Source organism: Eucyclogobius newberryi, unplaced genomic scaffold (assembly GCF_026437365.1).
Source record: "Eucyclogobius newberryi isolate DKJ021-1_F unplaced genomic scaffold, fEucNew1.0.hap1 SCAF_7, whole genome shotgun sequence".
Classification (NCBI taxonomy): domain Eukaryota; kingdom Metazoa; phylum Chordata; class Actinopteri; order Gobiiformes; family Gobiidae; genus Eucyclogobius; species Eucyclogobius newberryi.
Window position 1 is genome coordinate 27,424,799 of NW_027316389.1, and position 26,939 is coordinate 27,451,737.

The window sequence follows — 26,939 nt, forward strand, 5'->3', positions numbered from 1 at the left end:
AATATCCACCCTCTTGGTTATCCCTGTAGATACGCTGCAATTTCATAATAGGACAAACAATTAATCAAAAACACACCAAATATCAACAACAAAGATGTAATATTATTTGACTATAAAAAGGTCAATTCATAATACAGCATAGTATTGCAAAGCAGCCATTGTTGACAAGATGCCAGTTTGCACAATCCAATGATTTACAATGTAAGAGGTAATAACGCAGGCAGCAAAATGCAGCTTCTTGAAGACCATGTACAGTATCTGCTGGTAGCCCTTTAACAGGTGCAAGAAACATTCAGATCCATCTCAGTGATTGGCTGGTTTGAGGATGTTTGATTATCCGTAGTCACTTCTTCACACTTTGATGTGCACTCAACTTAAAGACCAAAAGGTTCTTTGCTTCACAGTACTGTTGTTAAGCCATAAAAGCAGATTATTGCATACTATTCTAGTGGAACAAACCTTGGCTCAGATGTTATTCCTTGACACTGTGAGTTTCTTTTGTGCAACAGAGAGCAGTAAAAATAGATAAATAATGAAATGATTTATATTAAAAAATATTAATAAATTATCACAAAGCAAACATAATGTTGCGTAATTGAAAGCGAACTGAATTTTGTGCAATATTTCTAAAAATGCTATCTTGGAAGACATGCTATAGTAACATAAATCAAAACTCAGAATCAGAAGTGCACAATCCGTTTTTGTCCAAATGCAAGACTGGAAAAGGTAAAAAAGGACAGTCATTTTTGGTTTAGTTATAGTTGGATACAATTATGGGCATAATACTTTAAAATAGGAACTGTAAAAGGTTACACAACAGTGACATATGTTCAAAATAAAATAGTAAATATAAAACAGCATTAATATGATATAATACATTTAACAGTTCGTACTTTGCACAAGGTGCTATAAGCTATGTTTATCAGTATGTTTGGATAATAATCAAGGAAGTTCCATAGAAAAAGTCCAACAATTCCATTCAATACTATTGTTTATAAAATCTTGAGTCTGATTATGAAAACACACCCTCCCACACGCCAAGTTGTGGTGAAAATTATGCCAAAATGTGGTTTTGTGTTGGCAGCAGAGGAGGGTGCGTGTGAACTTCACAAGTTGGAGGGGAGTTTTGACTGTGAGTTTTCAGTCTCTAACATTTCCACTGAACAGGACTGAGTTTTTGGAGAGTGGGGTGTTATTGCCTTAGTTTGTAGTTCAGGTCCCAAGTGTGATTGACTGACAGGAGCACCTTGTCCTGGGATTGTACTGTAGGGTTTACAGACTGAAATAGGGGAAGAGAATGGGCTAGATGTCACTTCTGAAAAGCCACCCATTGCCAAAGGCCTTTCTTGGTGTATTGCACGGTGTGAGCCTGAGATAGTCTTTATTTCCTGGGTAAAAAGTTCCCCCAAGGACTCCACCTGGTCTGATCCGAGCACATTGTCGACCCGAGGGGAACAGGATGCTTGAGGGGCAAGGGAGGGGTGGTAAACTGTCCTGACTTTAACAGGGCTTTGGACATTTGGGCTGGGTATGGGAGGGGTGTAACACGGGGAGTCCTCAGCTGACCCGTACTGAGCAAGAGACGCCAGGGCGGATTGCTCAGGCAGGACTTGGGGCAGGAAGGCAGAATGGAGGCCTGCTAGACTGTGCTGGGCTAAAGAGGCAGCCGCCCCAGACATGAGACCACTGGAGGGATGAGCGCTGGGGATGATGGGGAAGAATGGCAGATTTAGGCCACTAGACGTTCTCACCACTTTGTCAGGCCTCCCCAACATCTGATGCCCCACGCCAAGAGAACTCTGCTGCAGCTGGCTCAGGATGGGACTGACTGAACTGGAGATCAGGGGGCTTAAGACGGAAGAGGGGGCTGGAAATCTCCCAGGTAACATTACAGTGGCCCCCTGCTGGAGAAATGGGGGCTGTGCAGTTGCCAAGGTGCTGAGGAATGGTTGAGGGTGGGATTGTGTGGTGGAGCAAGTGTAGGACACGGTGCACTGGCCCATTGAGAGAACAGAGGGGATATGGTGGGGAGGTTGCGGGATAGGGACAAGAGGCTGCATGCTGCTGGTGAAGATGGGCTGTGCCGGTAGCGTCTGTGAGACCGTTCCGCACGAGGCAAGGGGAGTTCTGAAAGACATCACATTTGGAATCTCCAAAACTGTGTGCAGTTTAGTGGAGCTGACAGGAGAACCAGGCCCTGACCCGCCACTGGACTGTCCCATGTGGAACCTTTTTGAATGTGGCTCTTTGAAGGATGCACTGTGGGTCAAAGGGTGGTGGAAGAGGATTGGGGGTAATTGAGAGTGATGGGCCAAAGCTAGAGCGAGGGGTGTGGTTGCGGCTGCAGCCTGAAGAGGAGCTTGGACAAGAGGGGCCCATATGACTGATGTGGGGGAGGGCGGGGCCGCGAGTGGAGCTATGCCCTGTGAAGCGCTGGTCTGGATCAGCTGAGCGCACAGGGCCATGTCCCGGTCGTGTTGGACAATTCTTTGGATGATCTCGTTCTCTTGGAGGTTCAGGGTACCTGAACTTTGGTGATGCTGGACTTTGTGTTGAAGAACAGAACTCCTTTTGCCTTTGTAGAAAAACATAGCAAAATAAATGTATATTTAAGATTAAAATTAAGAAAAACTTTATTGTCCACAGATGTGGCAATTTGCCTTTGGTTTCACCAAACAGTTAAAAACCAACACATTCACATGTCACTCTTAGCTCTACATTTCATAATGTATTATATATATTATATTATATACATATTATATATATATACATATATATATATATATATATATATATATATATATATAATATATATATATATATATATATATATATATATGTTATATGTTATATAATGTATAAGTATTAAAGCAGGTAATAACAGAGAAGAAATATCAGTGCAGAGGCATAAAGTTAGCTGCTTTGACCGCCCTAGGTGTAAAAGGCCAAAAATAAAAAATATTTTTGTTTAATGACATTATTCTATACCTTATAATTCAGAGTTGCTGTGCAAAGAATGAGAAGAGTCCTGAATGATGCACATAGTCTTTTTCCTGAAGAGCTCTTCATAGATGCTCAAAGGCCTCTGAGGCCGCCATTTTGAGCTCATGTTCATGATGTGCTGCAGTTTGTTTTTTCTCTGCATACTCAAGTTTCCATACCACATCTGCATGTTAAAGGCTCTTCACAGGGCTTTGTAAACTGTCTCAAGGGTAGCTTGGCCGATTCCAAAATGATTCAACGTACGTAACAAATACAGCCTTTGTGAGCATTTATCAAAAATAAAGTGTGCTCTTAAAGTGTTTTTTTACCCACAGCATATACACAAACAGATTTATACATATTTAAGTTCTATTTTTTTAGGTTTGTAAAATGTCATTATGTATCCTCACCAAAAACAAGTTTAACAAGTTTTTGTTGAATTTAGGCTTTGAAGCATTTCCAAAGCATATTTCACGTTATACAACAGAACGTACCAAGGAAAGCAAAATAGTTAAGTGACATTAACATTTCCCTCACCAATGCGGTCTAGTCGATCCAGAGCCACTGTCTCAAAGGCCCTCCTCATCATGGGATATTCCTCCAGCACCTCATTGAAGTTGTCCACAGACAAAGAGTACAGGCGACAGTAGTTTTCAGCGCGAACACTGGCTGTCCGCCTGCCCCGAGTCAACAAGCAGATTTCTGATGAAAGAACAAAAGGCACAAGGATTTATTACCAAAATGTTGAATATAATTTTATACAAACAAATATAAACTAAAACCAGAAATATATATTCTGCCATTCATAAAAAAACAGGGGAAAACAAGTATTATTAGTGTGACATGATAAAACATTAAAAGGGACAAGCCACAGATGGAGCACTTAATGCAATTTCTGCAGCTTACCGTTTGTCCTGACCTCGTCTTTCATGCCAAACCAAAAAAAAAATAGAATACTGCGCCATTTAAAAGGTACATACTGTTTTTTAAGGACATGCATTCTGTGAGTCTATATTAAAATCTGTATTTTTATATCTTTCTAATCTAGCAGAGCCAGCTAAATTGAATCACTATCGCAAAGACATTTGCAACCCCAAATGGTAATTTCTTATTTAAATTATGTATGAACATGACTCCTTCTACTTAAAATGACACAGCTCTTTCTCGAAATTGAGTGATTTTATCGAGATTTTTTTTTTTTTTTATTAGGATATTTTAGGAATGGGCCATTGTCAAAATTATTAATTGGGAGCCAAGAGGATTTTGTGTCATTTTGATATGTGATGAAGATACTTGCCCATAACAAAAACAACAGCAGCATACAGCGTTAAAGTGTCCAGATTTAAACATTTAAAGGGGAAAACCCCCCAGAGGGTTTCAAAGATCACAAAGCTGTCCCCTCTTAGTCCCACTGCCTTTTAAGGAGATGATGTGTGGTAATAGTCAGGGACGTTAAGCTGTTGGTACAGGACAGAATAAAGCACTGCTCTACAATTGTTCTGCATTAAATCTACTGAAATATGTCTCTTGGGTACCTATGCTATCACTTTTCTGAATAAACACAATGAATATCAAACTATATGCACTAATGAGAACATCACATTATTTTAGGGGTGGTCAGGAGGACCCACATTTATTTTTTTTTGTTTATATAATTTATTTCCCAGTTTCTAACATGAGCATGGAATATTATCAATTGCACATAAAATCATATGGTACTTATGGTGTCATGACAAAGAAATAATCTATAATTCAATTCACCTTGCCTGTCAATGGTCATAAAGGTGTTTCTCTATTTGAACATAATACCTCCAAAATAGGATCCATCAGTAAGCTTGGTGTCTGTGCTGCTTTTTGTGATGACACTGACGACCCCATGTTGAATAAAGTACATCTTTTTGCCGATAGTCCCCTCTCGGATGATGTAGTCTGTAGGCTGGAAAACTTCAAACTGCAGCTTGGTCAACATCGAAGTGACAAAATTTGGATCAGCATGGGCAAACAGTGGCATGGATGCGACCAATTTCCGACAATTAAAGTTGATAATTTCCTGCAAGAGAAACAACAAAAGTGTTGTGGAATATTTGCATAGAACAAAATATGTGTGCAGCACGTGTCCGACTGTCCACATGTGTACATTTCAATCATTGTAAAAGCAATGTGGTTAACAGCTTAGTGCTCCATTAATGAGGTTTTCTGTGCGCTTTAGCCATTACTAATCAGATTACACGACTGCTAACATCATCATGCAAAGTAAGGGGCCATATTAGATTATAAAATGAAAATAACAGTAACACTTTAGAAAGAAGATGCTCTAATTAAACTAATACATACTGTACATGTAGAAATATCCACATTAGCCAAAGGGAAATAACGCTGATTGGAGCGGACAGTATGGGCCGTTGATTCCGGTTAGAGAATTAGGGGAAACTGGATTGATTGAGAATGTCCTTTAATTTGTAATATGTGTGTGTGCTAGCTTGAATAGTAACAGTAAAAGAGGGCCATCCAGAAACACGGAACTAAACTTTGGTTCCCCCCTTAGTCTTTCTGACACAGCCGCCCCCAATTGTCAGTCAGGATAATTGTCCATCACCAAAAAGACTATCAGGAGCGCTGTCGTCTTCTTCCACCAGCGGAGGAAGAGGAATCAGCCTGACGACCAGACGGGTGTAGGTCTTCTCTCTCACCTTCACGGCCGCTGTACGTACCCGACCATCTGGTGCAGGGAATGTCTCTGTCACTGTGCCCACGGGCCAGGATGCTCTCGGGAAGCGAGGATCTACGATGAGGACCACCTGTCCAACGCGGAGCTCCTTCACGTCAGTCTTCCACTTTCGTCGATCTTGTAGACCAGGTAGGTACTGGCGGATGAAGGATGACCAGAAGTTGTCGGCGAGCACCTGACTGTGTCTCCATCGGCGTCTTCCCAGCAGGTCTTCACTGTCGTAGAGAGCTTGTGGAAGTGACGAATCTTTGCGTCCCATAAGCAGCATGTTGGGTGTTACCGGGTCAGGATCTGCGACATCGGCTGAGACATATCCAAGTGGCTTGGAGTTCAGGATGCCTTCCACCTCGATGAGTAGGGTGCGCAGGACCGGCTCAGGAACAACTTGCTCCTTTAGAATGACTCTAAGGGAAGCCTTTATCGACTTGACCTCCCTCTCCCACGTCCCTCCAAAGTGGGGAGCAGCTGGGGGATTGAACCGGAACTTGATTCTATGTTCTGCAAGATGTTTTTGGAGTTGAGGGTTCATGGCTTGAAAGGCCTCTTGAAGTTCCCGACAGCCACCAGTGAAGTTTGTGCCATTGTCACAGAGTATCTCGAATGGCTTCCCACGACGGGCAACAAAGCGGCGGAGGCAAAGCAGGAAAGTGTCAGAGTCCAAGCCTTCAAGTAGATCTAAGTGAAGGCATCTTGTTGTCATACATTTGAATAGAATGCCCCATCTTTTTTCTTGGCGGCGACCAGTCTTCACAAGGAATGGACCGAAGCAGTCAACTCCCACAGAGTAGAATGGTGGTTTGTAGAGCCGCAGTCTTGCCGGTGGGAGATCTGCCATTCTTGGAGTTTGGCACGGCAAAATTGGCATTCACGGCAGCCGTACTGGTGTTTGCGGATAGCCTCACGTCCTCTTAGGATCCAGTACTGGCGTCGCAACTCCGCAAGGACACGTTCAGCACCCGGGTGGTGGAGCCGTTCGTCGCAGTCTTTGATAAGCAACTTGGTGATAGGGTGTCTTGAGTCTAAAACAATTGGATGGATGGTTTCAGTTTCGAGGTCAGCCGCCCGTCGAAGCCTGCCACCAACTCGGATTAGACCAGTTGCTTGCTCGTACTCTGGAGCGAGGGAACTGAGCCTGCTATCTGTAAGAATTGGACGAAGGGTCTTGAGTGCTTTAACTTCTGCTGGGAAGGACTCAACTTGGGCTTGAACTAGCAGGGCTCTTTCAGCTGCAATGAAGTCTGAAGCTTCGATATTGACTTCAGGCGTAGCCGCCCCGTGACGGGACTGCTGAGTGGCTCGAACTAATTCTGTCCAGGTGTGGAACTTACTGGAGTCAGGAAGCTGGGGGCTAGGTGGCACTGTAACAACTCCGATGAAGGCACTTTTCTTTAGCTCGCGTTGATCAGGTTCAGCAGCAGCGGTAGGCATAGTTGGCCACCGGTCTTGAGTTTCAGTGAGGAATGTAGGACCAAATCTCCACTGGCGATGGCACAGCAGCTCTTTCAAGGTGAGGCCCCTGGTTATGTGATCTGCAGGGTTACGAGGCGAGTCAACATACCTCCAGCTTGTAAGGTCGGTCAACGTCTGGATTTCCGCTACCCGCGTTCCAACAAACACCTTGTAGCGGCAGGACTCTGATTGTAGCCAGTGGAGTACAGTGGTGGAATCGGACCAGTGGATGACTTGGTGGATTGGAATGGTGAGCTCGGTCTCAATAAGCTTGACAAGTTGTGCACCAGTTAGTGCTGCGCTGAGTTCAAGGCGAGGAATGGAGAGGCACTTCTTCGGGGCTACTCTGGAACGGGCTAGGATGAAGGCAATATGGACATTACCTTGGTCATCAGTGGTTCGCAGGTAAGCGACTGAACCGTATGCCCTCTCCGAAGCATCACAGAACACATGGAGCTCCCTGGTCACTGTGGAAGTATCAGCATTTGGAGGCATGTAGGCTCTGGGGAACTGCACTTGAAGGAGATTCGGGAGCTCTTTGACCCAGGCAAGCCACTGCTCTTTAAGCTGTTGGTGTTCGATTGGGTCATCCCAGCTGAGGTCTTGCTTCCAAAGGTCCTGGATTAGAACCTTTGCTCTAGTTGTGAATGGTATTATGAACCCCAATGGATCATATTGGCTTGCAAGAGTCTTGTACAGGTTTCTGAGCGTGGGTTGAAGAGGCTCTTGTAGGCGGTGTCGATAACCCATGGTGTCATCAAGGCAGTTCCACTGCAGTCCAAGTGTGGACTCGTTCAGATCAGCGCTATTGCGGGACAGCCACAGTTCACTGCTGACAGATCTAGCTTCGGTGGGCAAGTGCTCAATGACTGAAGGCAGGTTGCTTGCCCACTGCCTGATCTCAAAACCACCTTCTGCGAGAAGTTGGCACAGTCCATCCACGACAGCCTTGGCATGAGCAGGGTCTGGTGTACTGTAGAGATAGTTGTCAACATAGAATGCCTGGGTCACTACTTCGGCAAGACCTGATGGGTTGGCTTGAGAGTCTTGGACATGGCGCTGCAGAGCATAGGTTGCGCAGCATGGACTGCAGGTGGTCCCAAAAGGCAGGACCTGCCACTCATAGATGTCGGGCTCCTCCTCTCGCTGCATATTTCTCCACAAGAAGCGCATGATGGGTTTGTCAGCAGCAAGCAGGAGTACCTGGTGAAACATACTTCGAATGTCACCGCTGATTGCCACACTGTGCTGGCGAAATCTAAGAAGCACGCCAAGCAAGGTTGGTCCTAGGGTTGGCCCTGGAAGCAGTTGCTCATTCAAAGTTTGGCCTTTGTATTGAAATGAGCAGTTGAAGACTATACGGTCCTTGCCGTTATGGTGCACAATGTGGTGCGGGATGTACCACTACATAGCCTGCTGCCTTGAGCTTCTGGATTTCTGAGCAATAGGTGGCGGCCTTTACTGGGTCTTTGGCAAGTCTACGTTCGGTGCTGCGGAGACTTGGCAGTGCTGCTTCTTTGGGCGCTTGAAGAGGGATCGGTGGAAAGCGGCGGAGGAGCGGTGTGGCATAGCGCAGGGTACCCTCATTGTCTATTCTAACTGTAGATGTTTAGAGAAGGTCGAGGGCTTGCTGGTCAAGCTTAGACCTGGTTACCGCTTTCTCACAGTAAGGCAGGGTGTCAAGTTGCCAGAGGCGCTGCACGTGCTGGAGTAACTCCGTGTTGGCTGCAGCTGTAGCAATATGCAGGCATTGGGTCGGATTATGAGCTGTTTGGATTGGAGTCATGGGACCTTGAAGGCACCAGCCGAGACGAGTGCAGACAGCAACAGGGCCATCTGGAGAGCCTTGTATAATTGGCATGACGGGACTGATGAGGTGGCACATATCCGAACCATTGAGGATGAGTGGATGCACACGGTCGACAGCTTGAAGTGGGATGCCTTGTAAGTGTCTGTGAGCCCGCTGGAGAGCAGCGATAGGGTAGTTGTGCTCCGCAAAGCATAGTCCATCAGCTGAAAATGCATTGGAGATGAGATACTTCTCATTGGGCTTGGAAAGAGGAGAGACTTGAAAGGAAACTGTCAGGCCTTCTAACGGTTTGACATTCTGGTGTATTGTCTGGATGGGAAGAGTCTCTGGAACTCCAGAAAGATTGAGGGACTGGAGGACTGGTGATAAGACGATTGTCCTCTCAGAGCTGTCGTCTAGAATTGCAGGTGCTTCCACTGACCGCTTGCCATTGTGAATGAGGATCTTTACCACCTTTAGCATCACTCGCTGCGTACGGTTGGGTTGGTCAAGGTAGACCTTTGTTGATCCTGGGCTCATTGTCAGGACAGCATTGGAGGTGTCACGGATGGAGTCATGAAGTATTGTGAGATGTTGCTCTTTACACACTTTGCAGGGCCATTTGAGGTTGCAGCTCTCTACCGCATGACTGCGCCCACATTTCCAGCAGCGGTTTCGATCCTTGATTCAACTGACTATCTGGTTGGGTGTGAGCTTCTTAAAGTTATCACAGGAGTTCAGGTAGTGATCTTTGTTGTCGCAATGCGGACAGTAGGGCTGTGACTTTGAGGCCAGCTTGGACTGGGCAGGTTTAGAATGAGTTGACTCTTCCTTCACTGTGAGAAGCACAGGTGTGGACCGTTCTCTGTAGGTTGTAGAGGGGAAGCTCTTTGTAGATTTAGCTGGTTTACTTGACTCAGTCTGGTAGAGGGCTGCGGCACGACTTGAAATGCGTTTGGCTTGAGACTTGACTTGGAGCCAGTCAGCTAGGTCAGGAAGCGTGTAGGTGCGGTCTGAACCTGATTGCAGAATCCCTCGGTTAAGACAATACTCCACAAAGCCGTCACGGTAAGAAGGGGGCAGCTTACTTAGCAGCCGGTCAACGTGCGACCCGCACATGAGCTCCACGCCGTTGTGTCCTTCAAGAGTTTTCAGCATACCCACTAGGGCTTGAATGGACAGAGCAAAGAGGTCGAAACTGTTGGCATCACTTGTCTTAAGTGCAGGAGAGTTTAGGATGGCGCCGAGCTCGGACTGGATAAGCTGCCTTGGTTGACCATACTTATCTTGTAGTGCGTTGAGTGCAGCGGTATACAGGCTTGAGTGATGCATGTATGCCTTTGCGAGTTGAAGAGCGCTCGGCAGCTTCAGATGGCTTAGCAACACTTGGTATTTGTATTGCTCACTGAGATGGCTGTGGTTACTGAGCAGACTATCCAGTGCCATCTTCAGGAGGGCAAAGTCACTCTCACGACCGCTCTCAAACACAGGCAGCATGGGCTTGGGGATGCCAAAGGCAGAGGCAATTAGCATTTCTGCTCCGAGTTGTGGTTGTAGACCAGGATAGGGCGCAGGTGCTGGTAAGGGAGCCTGGATGGGATAAGATGTGGCCGGAGGCTGCTCCCACTTGCAATATGCTATTGGCGGTGTTGGCTGCACTGCGTTTGTGTTGACGAGAGTGGGGTGCGATGCAGGGTTTAACTCTGTTGCTTGACTTAGAGTACTTTGCTTCTGCGCAGGTGAAGCTGTAGCTGCTGGTTGAGGCTGATAGGGGCCCGAGGAGTTGCTGTTAGTACTGTGCATTGACGTGACCAGTTTGGCTAGTTCAACATCAGTCTGTAGCTGCTGGAGTCTGCGGCTTTGGTCGAGGCGTTTGCTCAGGGCCTCTTTAGCTTGAAGGGCTTCCTCTTGTGCTCGTTGAGCAGCTTTAGCTTGGGTCTGTAGTTGATGAAGTTCCCGCTCTGCCCGTACATCCTCTTCCATCTGTCTCCGGAGGTTAACAAGTTCAAGTTGTTTAGCATTCTCTTCCAGTATTGCAGCTTGTATGGGAGAGAGACCATCTTGTGGGTAATGACCAATAGAGTAAGTTGTGTGTCTCCCTGAGCGTGAGCTGAAGCCAGATACAGAGCTGTGGGCTCTCCTCGAGGTGCTTCTGTGTTTGCTGCTGTAGCTGGATGAAGCGTTTGGAGGATGTGAGCTGTGTACGCCATATTTGACTTCATAGTCCATCAGATGTGAGGGTAGACGGGCTTCTCTCTGGGGCCTGGTAAGTTCCTCTTCCATGGGTGCTGCGTGGTCCATACTGCTAAAGCGTAGCTCCAATCCAGGCTCGAAGGACCAGAATTTAATGTAGAAATATCCACATTAGCCAAGGGGAAATAACGCTGATTGGAGCGGACAGTATGGGCCGTTGATTCCGGTTAGAGGATCAGGGGAAAATGGATTGATTGAGAATGTCCTTTAATTTGTAATATGTGTGTGTGCTGCTGAATAGTTAACTTGAATAGTAACAGTAAAAGAGGGCTGTCCAGAAACACGGAACTAAACTTTGGTTCCCCCCTTAGTCTTTCTGACAGTACATTTGTTAACAAGTTAACTAGGCCAGTGATTGTTTAACGTTAAAATGCACATTACTAAATAAGAAAACACATGTTAGCCCAGGACTAAACTAATCCATGATTTTTCACCCAGTCAAGTCATAACCAGTTTTGTTGAGCTGTGCCTATGACTGAATTTTAGTTGTTTTTTCCAATTTTAAATAATTGCTTTTTTGATGTATTGTGATCTATACTGTATTGTGGTTTTAATGTGTTTTTTATCGTTGTAAAGCACTTTGAATTGCATTTTGTATGAATTGTGCTCTACAAATAAAATTTGATTGATGGGCGATATGAGGATAGAAATCAAATGATTATCTGATACCTGTTACAATTGCTTTTTTAATTATATTGAAATTCTGGGCTTCTCTGTTTAATGCAGCTTTTTGCTCTTAACAGCAGTAACCTATAATATACAACTAAAATAAGGTAAAAAGGTATACATGAGAAGCACACAAGGACTGACTGAGCACTGAACCAATCAAGAGAATCATAGCAAAGCCTAAAGCGGGTTGATGTTATTTAGATGAAATAACTGACCTCTCTGAGTGGCTCATTGAGCTCCTCCAGGATGCTCTCCTCGTCAAACATCTTGCCCTGATACCGGTGTTCATAATACTCATGGATCCTTTGACGCATTTCGGTGGGCAGCTTGTTGAAAGACATGTACTGCTCCACTTGTTTGTACTGCAAAGAAAAGCTGACAGTAAGTCAATCATTGGATGTACGTTAACAAAAACACAATTAAAGTTCACAGTATACTTTCCTTTGAATCCTGTGAAGCTTTTATTTATGAGAACATTGTAACTAGAACTTATCGGCCATAACCACGTAGTCAATGGCCGATCTTGTCTGATGTCCCTCCAAAATGAGATGCCACATCTCAAGGGGCAATACAAAAATAATAGGCAGGGCAAATTTATTTGTAGAGCACAATGCACAAGGCAAGTGATTCACACAACAGGACAAAAATGCATTCAAATCACAAAGACATGACAAAAATCACAAACCAGTTAAAGACATAAAAGAAAAGAGTGCAAAGAATATCCTTTCAGTCATATGCGTAACTGAACAAAACAGTTTTATCTTAGATTTGAACATGACTAAAGTAGAAGCCTGTCTCACATCTTCAGGAAGACGCAGATTCCCCATGTTTAGTCCTGACTCTGGCACCAGCAGGAGGCCGGTCCATGTTTAGTCCTGACTCTGGCACCAGCAGGAGGCCGGTCCATGTTTAGTCCTGACTCTGGCACCAGCAAGAGGCCGGTCCATGTTTAGTCCTGACTCTGGCACCAGCAGGAGGCCGGTCCATGTTTAGTCCTGACTCTGGGCACCAGCAAGAGGCCGGTCCATGTTTAGTCCTGACTCTGGCACCAGCAGGAGGCCGGTCCATGTTTAGTCCTGACTCTGGGCACCAGCAGGAGGCCGGTCCATGTTTAGTCCTGACTCTGGGCACCAGCAAGAGGCCGGTCCATGTTTAGTCCTGACTCTGGCACCAGCCGGAGGCCGGTCCATGTTTAGTCCTGACTCTGGGCACCAGCAGGAGGCCGGTCCATGTTTAGTCCTGACTCTGGCACCAGCAGGAGGCCGGTCCATGTTAAGTCCTGACTCTGGGCACCAGCAGGAGGCCGGTCCATGTTTAGTCCTGACTCTGGCACCAGCAGGAGGCCGGTCCATGTTTAGTCCTGACTCTGGCACCAGCAGGAGGCCGGTCCATGTTAAGTCCTGACTCTGGGCACCAGCAGGAGGCCGGTCCATGTTTAGTCCTGATTCTGGCACCAGCAGGAGACCGGTCCATGTTTAGTCCTGACTCTGGCACCAGCAAGAGGCCAGTCCATGTTTAGTCCTGACTCTGGCACCAGCAGGAGGCCGGTCCATGTTTAGTCCTGACTCTGGGCACCAGCAAGAGGCCGGTCCATGTTTAGTCCTGACTCTGGCACCAGCAGGAGGCCGGTCCATGTTTAGTCCTGACTCTGGGCACCAGCAGGAGGCCGGTCCATGTTTAGTCCTGACTCTGGCACTAGCAGGAGGCCGGTCCATGTTAAGTCCTGACTCTGGCACCAGCAGGAGGCCGGTCCATGTTTAGTCCTGACTCTGGCACCAGCAGGAGGCTGGTCCATGTTTAGTCCTGACTCTGGCACCAGCAGGAGGTCGGTCCATGTTTAGTCCTGACTCTGGCACCAGCAGGAGGCCGGTCTCTGAGGTCCTCAGAGTCTGAGATGGTTCATATGGCACTAACTTGTCCAAGATGTATTTTGGTGCTAGACCATGGAGAGACTTGTATACATGCAGACCTGAGCAAAGGACTAATGTGATCGTACTTCCTGGTTCTAGTCAGCAGCGTTCTGGATGTACTGCAGCTGTTTTACAGCTCGTTTGGAGAGGCCAGTGAGCAGGCCGTTACAGTAGTCTAATCTACTGGAGACAAACGCATGGATAAGTCTCTCTAAATCTGGTTTAGAGACTATATATATATTTTTTGACAATGTTTTTAGATGGTAAAAAGCTGATGATGTTATTGATTTGACATGGCCACTAAAGTTCAAGTCTGAGTCCATTATTACCCCCCGATTTCTTGAACTTGATTTGTAAGTTTTCGAGAGAGACTCTGGAGGTGATATATAATAAAACACTTTCTCTTTGATTCTGTGGACCCAAGACGATGATTTCAGTCTTGTCTAAGTTCAGCTGAGATCCAATTCATCTTGCAGCATCTGGACTCCCAGATGCAGATTTTTTAATTTTCTGTTTCTGATTCTGAGCTGGAGAAAGTTGTTTTGCATCCACAAGCTGATCTGTTGGACAGTGAAACATAGATCTGAGCGTCGTTTGTATAATTGTGAGAGGACACATTTTTGCTGCGTATCACCTGACCTAACGGCAGCATGTAGAGGTTGAACAGAAGGGGTCCCAAGATCGGGGCATCCCACAGGTCAGGGTCATGTGGTCTGAGACACAGTTACCAATTTCAACAAAGTACTTCCTGTCTTCCAGATAGGACCTTAACCAGTTTAGGGCAGTGCCAGTGATGCCCACCCAGTCCTCTAGTCTCTGTAAGAGGATCCCATGATAGACAGTGTCAAAAGCAGCACTCAGATCTAACAGAATTAAGACTGAAGCTTTGCCCGTGTTAGTGTTCAGGCGGATGTCATTTGTCACCTTGACAAGAGCAGTCTCAGTGCTGTGATGAGGTCTAAAACCTGACTGGAAAACATCAAATGAGTTGTTTATTAAGAGGATATCTGTGAGCTTTTCAAGGACTTTGCCCCAAAATGGCAGATTAGAGATGGGCCGGTAATTACTCAGTACTGTGGAATAAAGACTGCTCTTCTTTAGGAGAGGCTTTATGACCGCAGTTTTCAAAGACATTGGGAATGTTCCAGATTGAAGCAACATGTTAACTATGTTGTGGTAACAAACGGTTCAGCACAGACTTTAGAAATCTGGTGGGTAACACATCGAGTTAGCATGTAGTAGAACTCAGACTGGTGATGATCCCCAGACAGCTTCCAATTATTTCAGAAAAATATCCTTCCATAACTCTACATAAAATTAGGTTGTACATTTACAACTTCTCTCTGTAAATCTCTTTTTGAACCTGGACCTTTGACTTGTGTCATTTCCATTCGCCGCAGTGGCACGACCTTCTCTGTGTCGTGACCGATTCATCATTTCTCCACGGCGCCTCCTGCTTATTTTTTTAACAATTTGGCCTTAATAGGGGCAATGGTGGCCAGAACATTCAAAACGCTAGATGTAAAACAGTTCAACAAATCATTTACATTAGAACATAAAACATTTTCAAAGTTTATCATTTCCATAAAAAGTGTCTTCCGAAGAGACACATAAATGATATGACACATAACAGACAGGACAAAGAAGACGCAGAAATGAGATAAGAAATCTGATAGGGCTTAGAAGATAAAGAGTGTGCCCTCTGCTCTGGGTGGGGCCACTCTTGTGCTGAGTAAGACTGAAAGTTTCAAAGACAGCATCAACTGCTTTAGCGTTTCTGTCACACACATTATCAACGTGAACATTAAAATCACCTGTAATGACCAAACTATCAAAGTCTGTGCATCTCAGTAAAATCATCAATACAACTTTGGCAGTGCTGGGGAGGCTTGTATAAAACAATGAAGAGAATTTTAAAGGACAACCCGTGGGTAACTATTACATCTCTAAAAACTGCACAGACACCTTTTTCAGATTCAACCTTAAAGTTAACAGAAATGTTAATAAAGAATCTTGGAAGCTAAGCAAGGTTGGACATAGTTATTAATGGAAATTCCAGATGCCCCAGTGGAGTAGCAATAACTAGTAAAAACTACAGTTGTGTCCTCTGGCAAGACACTTCACTCAACTTGCCTAGTATGAAAGTGGGGTGGGCAACGGTAGGTACTTACCACTACTGTATGGAGTGAGTGAATAATGCAAAAAATGATTAACCAACTTTAATTGTCATTAGACAAATGCATTATTGGTATTAGTAGTAACAAGTTACTATTAATAAGATTAAAATTATAAATAATATGAGACATGTAAACTAAATAGATTTAGATCTATTTAGTTTACATGGATCATATTATTTATAATATATATTTTAAAATGTAACACACATAACTTATTCAAAATGCATATCTTTTCCCCAATACAGTAATGTATAAAGACAAAATGCATATATCAATGATAAGGATGATTGATGCGCTGGCTCAGAGGCTCATTGTTTTATCAGACAACAGTGTTCATCTGTGAGACCTGACCACTGCGCCATCTGACACAGGGATGCTCTGCTGCAGGCGCTGGCTATCAACATTAACCCTGTGTCCTTCAGCTCGGCTCTCTTTCTCCAAACTATGCACACCCAATTGTACAAGTTACAGCGGAACAGGAGAAATAAAGGGATTTGAAATTAGCTTAACTCTTGGTAGTTATAGGATAACTAATAACTAATCACAGCCTGTAAAAATGCATTCAGAAGTATGTAGGTTTTATGCTTTAATTTAAATTTTGTGTGTTTTTATTCATGTTGATTTAAGGATTTTGGAAACATACATTTTCAAACAAGACTAAGTCTTAATAATAATAATTAACAATAATCAATAACAAGTAACCAATGTTTCATGTGTGGAGTCGTAAACAAATGTCTAACTGTTACTGGCTTGCACATCTGCGTTGCACTGTTCCTTCCCAACACGGCTGCATTGGGTTCGTGTCCCCCAACATGTCAGTTCCTGGTTGGATGCTACTGTCTTGCCCCTAATTGGCTGGGGCCTCTCCACACCGGGGCAATCAACAGTCACTCCTACATAAGGACGTCTGTCAGCTGATGGGCTGCTGGCCTTTGTGGCCAGTATGTCATTTGTTTGTGCCTCTATTTTGTCATGGCTGTGGATGCAGTGCCTGACCCTTTGTGTTTTTGAGGCACCATTTTGTTTATTCGTTTGTTATGTGTCTCCTTTTAAGTTGTTAACTTTGATTCGGTTAATGGGCCTTTGTTTTGTTATGTCTGCGTGACTCGTGCATTTTAGAGACGCTTAACTTGTCGTTTTGTTTTCTTTCTTATGTATTTGTTTCTGTTCATTTACCTTTACGTTCCTGTTTATTAAACATTACAACTTTATTTATCGTTTTCCATCTTGGTTTTTGTTACTTCCCCCTACACTAGCACAGCCAGATTTTAACAGTAACCAGCGTTGTACTTAATATTTCCTGTATCTGTAGTCACAGCTGCCCAGTGACAAATTGACAGATGTAGCAGCTACACTCACAATAACATTGATACATTCAAATAGGAAAAATGGGCTGCCGGGACATTAGCTGCAGGATTTAACCACAGTGATTGTTTTGGGTTGATGCCTGGAGTGCCTGGACCCAGACACGGGGAGAAATCCCTGTATGTAAACCCCACACAGTGAGGCAATTGTGCTTCCTTATTGTTTATTTATTTAGGAAATAAATTGATAGCTTCTCCTGTAGTCCATAATGAGCTATTGCAAGAGAATGCATAAAAAATAGAACACATGTCAAAATAAAGAAAAGCAAATATATTTTGTTTTAAGATTCAAATACATGTGATCATTTAAATGTAGTACTGAGCCACTACAGATTGCATACAATGCATAACAGTTAACAATTGTTGTAGTACAGTTGTATAAGAGTGCCAACATGAAAGTAATCGTGCTGACAGGACACCCACCTTCTCCTGGTACTGCCTCCTGGACGAGTCCAAAGACTGGATCAGAGCAGTGGCGTGGCCCACAAACATGGCAAAACAAGTGGCCCCTACGATCATACTCAGGATGGTGAGCCAGACGTCAGCCATGCCTATGGGAGGGTACAGGCCGTACCCAATACACAGCATGTGACTCATGGCCTTGAAGAGCGCATAGGAGTACTGCTGACCCCATGTGTCATTCTGGATACATAAAGAGCCATATGTTTATAAGCAAAAATATGGATGGACATTACAGTGGATAAATCAGATGTTTTGTTTTAGTGCTATCATGCCAATTGTTTTATTTTTTGCAGTTAACCTAAACCAGATCTATATTCTGATTCATTCATGTCTGGAATTTCCCCATTGTGGGACAAATAAAGGCTTATCTTATCTTATGTATTTTTGGCCCCAAATTTGACTGATGCTCAAGACCCTTTAGGCACATTTCTTGCATTTAGTTTCTCCAATTGTTTTATTAGAATTATTGTAATACAATTGGATTATATTGTGCTATTATGATTTACATATGTATCTATAACTACAAATGTAACTATAATGCCATTTTTAAACTTATTTAACACCATCTCTGGCACCAAAAAAAAGTGCACACACTTACCACCATCTTGTTCCTCGTGACCCAGCAGTCTGAGGGGAAGTCTTGGAGCATGGGCACCAGGAACTGTAGGCACCCATCCCAGTGACACAGCAGCAGCATCATTCCAATCAGGTTCATGATCCGCACCATGGCACTGGCCAGGTCATAGGTCATGTGGAAAACCTGTTACACACAACATTTCTAATTCGTCTAAATTCTGCTTTTGTTGTTTATTATTCATTTTGAATTATTATTTGTTATGCTATTATTATATGAGACTAAATTAGATATTGTGATGTTAGTATATAATGAATGTACCTGAATACAATAGTTGTGTTGATTAGTTGGCTTTGGATCATAAAAAGCTATAATACATCTTTTTCAACAGCTCTTTTAGCTTAATGTTCAAACTTAGAAATTCTTTCAGTTAAGTTTCATGCAACCCAAGTGTTGAGTCATGCAATACTGAGTGGGTCGATGTCTACAGGGCTCTGATACCAAACTTAATCTTCAGTGCAACACCACCTCCATCACAGGCAGTTTCACCGTTATGTAAGACTCTCTGAGCTACCTCCAAAGCCCCAGTAAACACATGGCCTCAGGAAAAGTTAAGTAAGCTAAGTGTGTGTTCAAGTATTTTAAAAGTGCAGACATTAGAGTAAGCCATGGGATGAATATGAGTTTAAATACTTACTTACTCTAACACAGACATAATATTAGCATGCAGTCCAAATCATTAATTGTGAGAGGGTAAGTGTGTGGCTTTGTGTATTTTGAAATATTTATTAAGTATAAATCATACTGCAGATTTAAATATTCACACTGTAACTTTTATGGCAAGGGTTTTCCACCTGCTTGTCTCCATGGAGATATTATTGCCTTTCCTTTATGTCTTTAACCATATCTATCTACAATTTACTTATTTTTAGCGATCAAAAAACATGCATTCTCACTGTGAACAGGATCACCGCTCCACAGATCTGACCTGTAACTTTAATGTTTAATGCCATACTTTGGAACATTTCAGGCAAAACAATAACCATCTCCATATAGACAAGCAGAAAATGTACATAGATAATAAATAAATTCATTCAAAATAAACTTGGCCTGACACAAGGTTAACTGTACCTCTTCCCACTGGTGAATGTAGCGTATGAGTCGGGACAGTCTCAGTAATCGCAGCAAACTCAGGATCTTCGTGAAGCGGACAATCCTCAACGCTCGGGCCGTTTTGTAAAAATCAGAGTCTATACGTGTCTCGACAATAAGGAAAATGTAGTCCACAGGTATAGAGGAGACAAAATCCACCACAAACCAGGTTTTTAGGTATTTAATCTTGATTTGTTGAGGGTCCAGGATTATTTCTGTGTTGTCCTCTTTGACTATGCCTGTGCGGAAGTTGAGGACCAAATCCATGAGGAAAAAAGTGTCCGAAACAACATTAAAGACTATCCAAGGAGGTGTGTGCTCGTCCTTGAAAAAAGTGATACCCACAGGAATGATGATTAGGTTGCCCACCATCAGCAGCAACATGGTCAAGTCCCAGTAAAACCTGAAACACAGGGAAAGATGTTTAGCAATGTATAGTAGCAGGTGTCTAGCAACTCACTAGGATTATATATAATACAATATTATAACTTGTCTAATATACCATGTTACACTATATTCTGGCTATTTTATTAGAATTAGCATTAAGTTATTGTCTTATTTTGGAACTCAACATTTCACAATTCCACATTTCAAAGCCATCAACAGAGTGAAGAGAACCAAGAAGCAGGACAAAAGTGAAACTGAACAGAGAAGGAAGGGTGTTTCTATCCCTTATGTGTCTGGCCTGTCGGAAAAACTGCAGAGAATTTTTAGACAACACGAAGTCCCTGTTTATTTTAAACCAGGAAACACTTTAAGACAAAAACTGGTTCATCCTAAGGACAAGTTGCCGACTCAAAAACAGAGCAATGTAGTTTACTCGATCCAATGCAGTGAAGAAAGCTGTAAAGAACGGTACATAGGTGAGACGAAACAGCCTCTACACAAGAGGCTCTATCAGCACAGAAGAAATACAAGTTCAGGACCACAGAGCGCCGTGCATCTCCATCTTGAAGCCTCTAATCACTCGTTTGAAGACGGTGAGGTGAAGGTTTTAAGCAGGGAGAAAAGATGGTTTGAAAGAGGAGTCAAGGAAGCTATTTTTGTTAAAAAAGAAAGACCTTCTTTAAACAGAAATGGAGGGCTAAGATTCAATCTTCCTGGTATCTATAATGGTATACTGAACCCCTGGAAAGGTAGAGGACCAGGACAAGGACATTTAGATGCTAATCAGGTACTCAGGGTGGTTGAGCCAGGGTCTCACAAAGACAAAGAGGATTCTAATAGGCCATTAAAATTCTGAATAGGCTAGCTCGGTAGATACAAGGGGGGAGTTTCTGTTGAAACAAACAACTCTTGCTACTTCAGGAAGGCTCCGCCCACAGAACAGTATTAATATCGGAGTTCTCGATCTAAATTCTTTTATTGACAATGACTCTTGGATGAGAGTCGAAACGTCTATTTTTTCTAACTGAGTCCAGATGACTACAACTGAAGCTTTTTCTACTATGGAACACGCCTGGACGAATGAGGGATTACACCGACAACATGCAATATTGCAAGAAGTGGTGATTGGCATTTTGTTCAAGTGCTTTTGTGGTTGTCTAAATGAATACAGACTATATCTTTACATATATACAATTTAACAAGTAAATTCATGCGAGACCATAGCCTACAGATTGTTTAGGAAAAACACATTTCATTTGATTATGCTGAGCTGAAAAATATATTATTCAAAGTGTTTTGCCCATATGCAGGCATTAAAACAACCGACAGGCGAACTGAAAACATTTAATATTCTACTGTTGCTGCTATTAAAGGTCAAAGGTTATGGTATTTCCTTTCAGCAAATCATGTATCAAAAGGATTTCCCAGTTCTATAGTAGAAACTATGACACGAGGGAGAATTCATGCGCCGTTTCCCACTCGACAAATTGCATTTACCATAATTCCCATTGCACATGAAGGCAGCATTAGTCACAAACTGCTGTCCTACTAAATTTGCAGGTCATTGTACCATTTAGGAATTAGTCCGCAATATGAGATGAACAGCTGTGTAATGCTTTTATAGGATTGGGTCGGTAAATTGTAGACACGTGCTACTAATCACCTTAAATTAATTAATGAATGATAATTAGTAGCATCTCGTTACCAGGGTGATGTGCTTCTTGACCGTTCCAAGAGTCTAACTGCAGTTGTATGTGTGGAGTGAAGGTTTGGTGCCATTGGCTGCACACTAGAACAAAACGTTTTGAGCTTTGTTCAACTTAATCAAGCTTTCCTCACTTACACACATAAACTAAATCTGGGCTTTTTGTCTAACTCCTTACAACAGTCAACAGCTTGTAACACTTTACCAAATCACAACTCAAAAGTAGATGTTCGTGATTGCTTTAAACTCATTCGTTTTCATTGAAAATCTTCAAAAATGAGTATTGGCAATTCAGTATAACTGGGTTGTCTGTTTCTCAAGAGCTCGTAACAATGATTTCACCAGCTGATGTCATAAGGTGATGCTCCTCCGTAGTTTTAAATCTCCCTTAATTGCTTCTGACACACTGGTCCGAATTGCACATCCCCTCTTTGAGTTTAAATCCACCATTATCTCCTGGGAATCCATGAACTCCAGAAGTCACCCTCTATCATGCCAGATGTTTCATAGTTGGCATTACTGCCTACGTCATGGCTCCCAAAACATCTGGGCTAGGAATAAGGTCTAAGGGACCGGACCACGCATTAGCTCTAACTTGCAGGGTATAATCTAGAGTTACCTTTATTATTATCTTCATCATCATCATCATCATCATCATCATCATCAACTTCAACATCAACAACAACATCAACTCCTGCTGGCCTCAGGAGAGAATTTACACCATGCAGGTCAAACGGGAAAGTGGAAAAGAATAGCATTACAAAGCAAAGTGCACATAAAAACAGGCTTAAAATGGTGAAAAGGAGCTTAGATCAATCAGGACAGTTGGAGAAAAAAAAGAGAGAGAAAAAGCCTGTAGCACACGGGCTGAGCTGAAACAACACATGACAGCCTGCCTGTAGATCTTAGGCTTAGCACACACCTGTACTGTGTCTCTGGACCACGCATGCACCAATCATATTAAGCATATTTACTCTGCAGCAGGCTCTTCAGTGTATCTGCTCCGACTGATGGTGATGGTGCACAAAAGGCTTTGATACAACACAGTCGCAACCATAAATCAAAGTGAGAACAAGTCCTTTGTCACAACACATTACCTCATGTAAAATAAAATGGGATGTAGACTTGATTAATGCTGTCCTTTAGAGTGGCTTTTAATGAGTTACAAAAATACAGTCCACCTTATTGCTTTGTGTTAATGGACAGACAAATATTTGAGAGGCTGAAAGATGAATTAATATATTACTTATAAGTGTTGCTTCTCTTTGTTCATCTTTTCCAACTTTTCCAACTTTGCCTAAAAATGGCATTGTTTTTTTTGTAATTTCACATTTTTAGTGCAATTTTTGTAAAAAAAAAAACAAAAATTTTTTTTAATATAAAACGTTTATACTGAGAAGTTTTTGGTCCAAAAACGATGTATTGTTGTTGCATTTGTTGCATTATGACTTGAACATATCCATCGCATTAGAAAATTTTAAAAGGCAAGGATGATGTATGTGAACAAGTACGTGTGTGTGTGTGTGTGTGTGTGTGTGAGTGTATATACCCTGAACACAATGGAACTATTCAATAGTCAATTGTCAACACAAACATGTTATCCTACTAGAGCAACTGATGATTCAACAAGTAAACTGCATATTGTTGTTGTGTCCTTGGGCAAGACACTTGCATCATACATGTTATTGGTGTTAGGGGACAGGTGCTGGTTAGTTTGTCCAGGGAAACTGAGGCTAAACTGGAGTTTATTAGTAGATGATTTATAATGTGACAAAAGTGGTATTTGTTATTATCATGAATAAGATTCAAAAATATAAACTCTTTATCCAGCAAATGGTGAGATGTTAAGATTAGTAACCACTTTTTTCTTTTATTTTTTTACAACACAAACATTGCAGTAGGATATTGCAAGGCAGAATACTTTTCATTTTGGTCCCCATCAAGGGTAATACGCACCATGGGTAAAAAGATAAACTGCGATCAACAATAAGTGACACCTTAAACAGCAGTCAACAGCTGAGAGCCCTGAATCCTCATCATCATTTCATTTCCATCTCTGCCTGGCTCTCTCTGGATCTCTGCCTGTCGTGAGTCCCCTCGGCGGCCACACATTGCTGCTCCATTAGACTAATTGTGCCATAATAATCCTGCCCTGATGTGTGCCTCTAATATCTTCAGTGGTCATGTTACCCTATTTTGATTACCCCATTTCAATGCCCTCTGTGTAATCCACAGGCCTGACTAATGATAAAAAAGAAAGTGTAATTCAGACGAGTGGAGAAAGTGGTGATACCTCTGTACAACTGAACAGAGACGCTTGAGCTTCAAGGTTAAATGTCAGGAAAATAACCGTGTACAGGCTGGGTCACTAAGACGGATTTGAATGTACATTATCTTTAATGCTTAGAGAGTCATGTAAAAATATTGAAAAAATGCAAACAGTGTTCATAAAGCCAGAACAATTAATGACCCCTTTTAAGATATACCAGGGTTGTTGTTATTATATACAAAGAAACTATTTTAGCCATGGATTTCGAGAGAGACTGCTGAATGGGTGTGACCCTTGGCATCACAAATTATGGTTCAAAGAAATATATTTTAGCAGGAAGTGCAATTATATCTGCCATCTGTAACGCAGAGATTTAAAGTGGATCTAGACAAACAAAGGTCCTGCTCTGCATCTGCCAACACAACATTCATGTTTTCTGCAAGGTTAAAATATATAGGCGATTTCAAACATTCATTGGTGAATTGCAATTACTTGTAAGCCTAATCATACTTCGGATTATGATTCTTCTGCACTGGTTTATTTGGTGAATATACGGCAATAGAGCCCATTCATAAATGTGGGTGAGTTGTCTGCAGCTGAGGCTGAGCTGCACCAAAACAAAACAAGTTGTTCCCTTTAGCCAACCCTGTGACGGGACACTGCGACACTTCTGTTTAAAAAGCCAATAACTTAAGTATTACCTAAAGTCACTGTATGGATGGATGATCCAGAAGCCAGCAGACTTGACCCTCTCTCTTTCGTGCTCCACGGCCCGCTCGCTTCCCAGCATACGCAGGGAAAACTTGTTGACTCCAGGTTGGAGCATGGCCCCGAACTGGCGGTGCATGAATCCGGCTTGGTAGAGGCGGTCATCCTCAGGGATGATCTGCTCGGGCCCTTCCATCTTTATGAATGTGGACTGGTCAAACAGAGAGCCCTGTCCCGTGACACCGCTAAGCGCAGAGGGACCCCTCTGCTGGGCCCCGGGGCCCCGCTCTGCGTCCGCCTCCGGCAGCAAGTAGCGCTGCTCCACGGGGTCCACCGGAGCATGACGCCCCGTGAGGGAGCACAGGCTCCCCCGGAACAGGCGGCAGTCCCCATTCAAGTTGGTCTTGAGGTTGGTCACGTCCCGGTCCAAGTCCTCGGTCCTGGCCTCCTCGAAGCTTCGCGCGCTGCTCGCGGGAGACAGAGAGGACAACTGTTTGAGCCCAATACTTTTCCTCCTGTCCTTGTCCCCACTGTCTCCATCGTCAATCCCAAAAGGCTGTCCTATGTTCTGCGGCAAGCTGTAGAGCCGCTTGCGCATGGAAGACTGAAATCTCTCCATTTTCAGAAGAGGGGCATGGACTGAGGGTGGCAAGGGGAAGCACGCGGATGAATCATGGACCAGACGCTCACGGTGCAGCTGGAAGAGAGGCAGTGACAGTGCATCTGCAAAAGGTCTCTCACTGGGCACTGTCCCGGCTCAAACATTGAGATGCGTCAATGACCTGTGCCCGTTGCCACGCAAAGCTCTATGAACGCACGCAAATCCCGGTGTCCCGCGTGAGGAGCGCGCATCAGGATGCAGCATGCTGCGCTTCGGACGTGCCCCTCAATGACAAAGCATCATATGCACCTCCCAAAAACACTGACACGCGCAGCTCCCGCACAGCGCTGACATCACGCGCCCGTCCAGGCTCTTTCTCCAAACATGAATATTGGTGGGGCAAATCCCGCGGGTTGCCACAAGAGACAAGAGCACATGCACAGCCCTCACGAGTGGCACTCAGGACAGTCGGGTTCAGAGGTCACTGTTCCAGTCCCGTCAGAAAACAGGACAGGTCCTGAAACGGAACATGCGCATTAATCACGCTGGAACGAGCGCATCGCTTCCCACAACATGCATTAGCTTTCTTTATGTTAGGCACTATAAGCATTGGCATTATTGGCAACTATTTTTTTTTTATCGGTTTCTGTTTTGATTTATTTGTAAAGTGTCCAATTGACCAAACAATACTTTAAAATAATAAAATAGTTTGGACAAGTATAAGATTTTTCACTGACGGGACTTGATTACTTCTAATTTTGACATATTCTGTTCACATTTACTCGAGCTACTTTAAAAAAAAAAAAAAAAAAAATAAAAATATATATATATATATATATATATATATATATATATATATATATATATATATATATATATTGTACTTGTAGTTTTTGGTGTGCATAATTTTACTCCTAATTGAGTATACGCTCCCTGTCCAAAATACACTTTGATTCAACTAAGCAAATACAGAGCCTCCTATTGGATAATTGCTGCATGCGTGATGATCCTTCAGCTGGAACATGGTATTTAAACTCAACTGATGAAGCAAGTGACTTCTTATTTCTGAAACAACCATGTGAAAAGACAAATCACGAGGTCATGGAAAAGATGTCTGTATGAAACTAATCTACTCCAGATCTGAACCCGTGTCTGGGACCAGCTGGAGAAGGCTGCAGTGGTCAGTTGGGGAAAAATATTACAACACTGGATGAAAATAAATCTTTTAATATTGCAGAAGATTATTGAAACTATACCGTGCTGTAATTAAATCTAAAGGTGGTCCTACAAAATATTGGAGTGTGCGCGCCTTTTTTCTGCAGCATCGTACACATACACAGGCAGAGTAACCGTGGACTACTTGTAAGTAAACGTATTGGTTACTCTTCCCCTGTGAGTGACAAGCTTTATGTTGACAATATGAAATTATTTTTATTTTTTTTATTTTTTTCACCGTTCCTTCAGATACGTTTTGTTAATTCTCTTTTTGTGACTATCCTTTTGAAATAGCAGATTTATATTATTTAACGTTATGTCCTTAATCAACTTCAAATTATAAATCAGTCACACCCAAGCAGTTGAGTAGTTTCCACAAATACGTTTACTCTTACTTGAATAATGTATTGGACTACTTTGTATACTTTTACTTGAGTAACATTATTTGAATTAACATCCCTCTTACCTGACCACATGCAAGTCTCCTCTCCTCAGTGTGCAGAAATGTGATCGCAAACATGGCAAATATCATAGACTATATTAAT

At 43.1% G+C, this 26,939-nt stretch overlaps 1 protein-coding gene across 1 annotated transcript; it reads right to left on the reverse strand.

Annotated features, from left to right (window-relative positions):
* Window positions 1-96: 96 nt before the first annotated feature.
* hcn4l (hyperpolarization activated cyclic nucleotide-gated potassium channel 4l) lies at window positions 97-25,605 on the reverse strand. Its single transcript, XM_072435992.1, has 8 exons — window positions 24,572-25,605; window positions 19,489-19,912; window positions 18,382-18,543; window positions 17,745-17,963; window positions 12,086-12,232; window positions 4,792-5,032; window positions 3,520-3,684; window positions 97-2,575 (listed from the first exon to the last, which is right to left on the reverse strand). Exons 1-8 carry the CDS (start codon window positions 25,195-25,197, stop codon window positions 1,107-1,109), a joined length of 3,453 nt encoding a protein of 1,150 aa, XP_072292093.1. The 5' UTR covers window positions 25,198-25,605; the 3' UTR covers window positions 97-1,106.
* Between the last annotated feature and the right edge of the window lie 1,334 nt (window positions 25,606-26,939).

Excerpts from the sequence above, each read along its gene's own strand:
- hcn4l (XM_072435992.1), bottom strand. The coding sequence starts at position 25,197 with ATGGAGAGATTTCAGTCTTCCATGCGCAAGCGGCTCTACAGCTTGCCG. Across the intron at positions 12,233-17,744 it reads GGAGGCAGTACCAGGAGAAG|TACAAACAAGTGGAGCAGTA; the intron begins GTGGGTGTCCTG and ends TTTTCTTTGCAG. Across the intron at positions 2,576-3,519 it reads GGATCGACTAGACCGCATTG|GCAAAAGGAGTTCTGTTCTT; the intron begins GTGAGGGAAATG and ends TTTTCTACAAAG.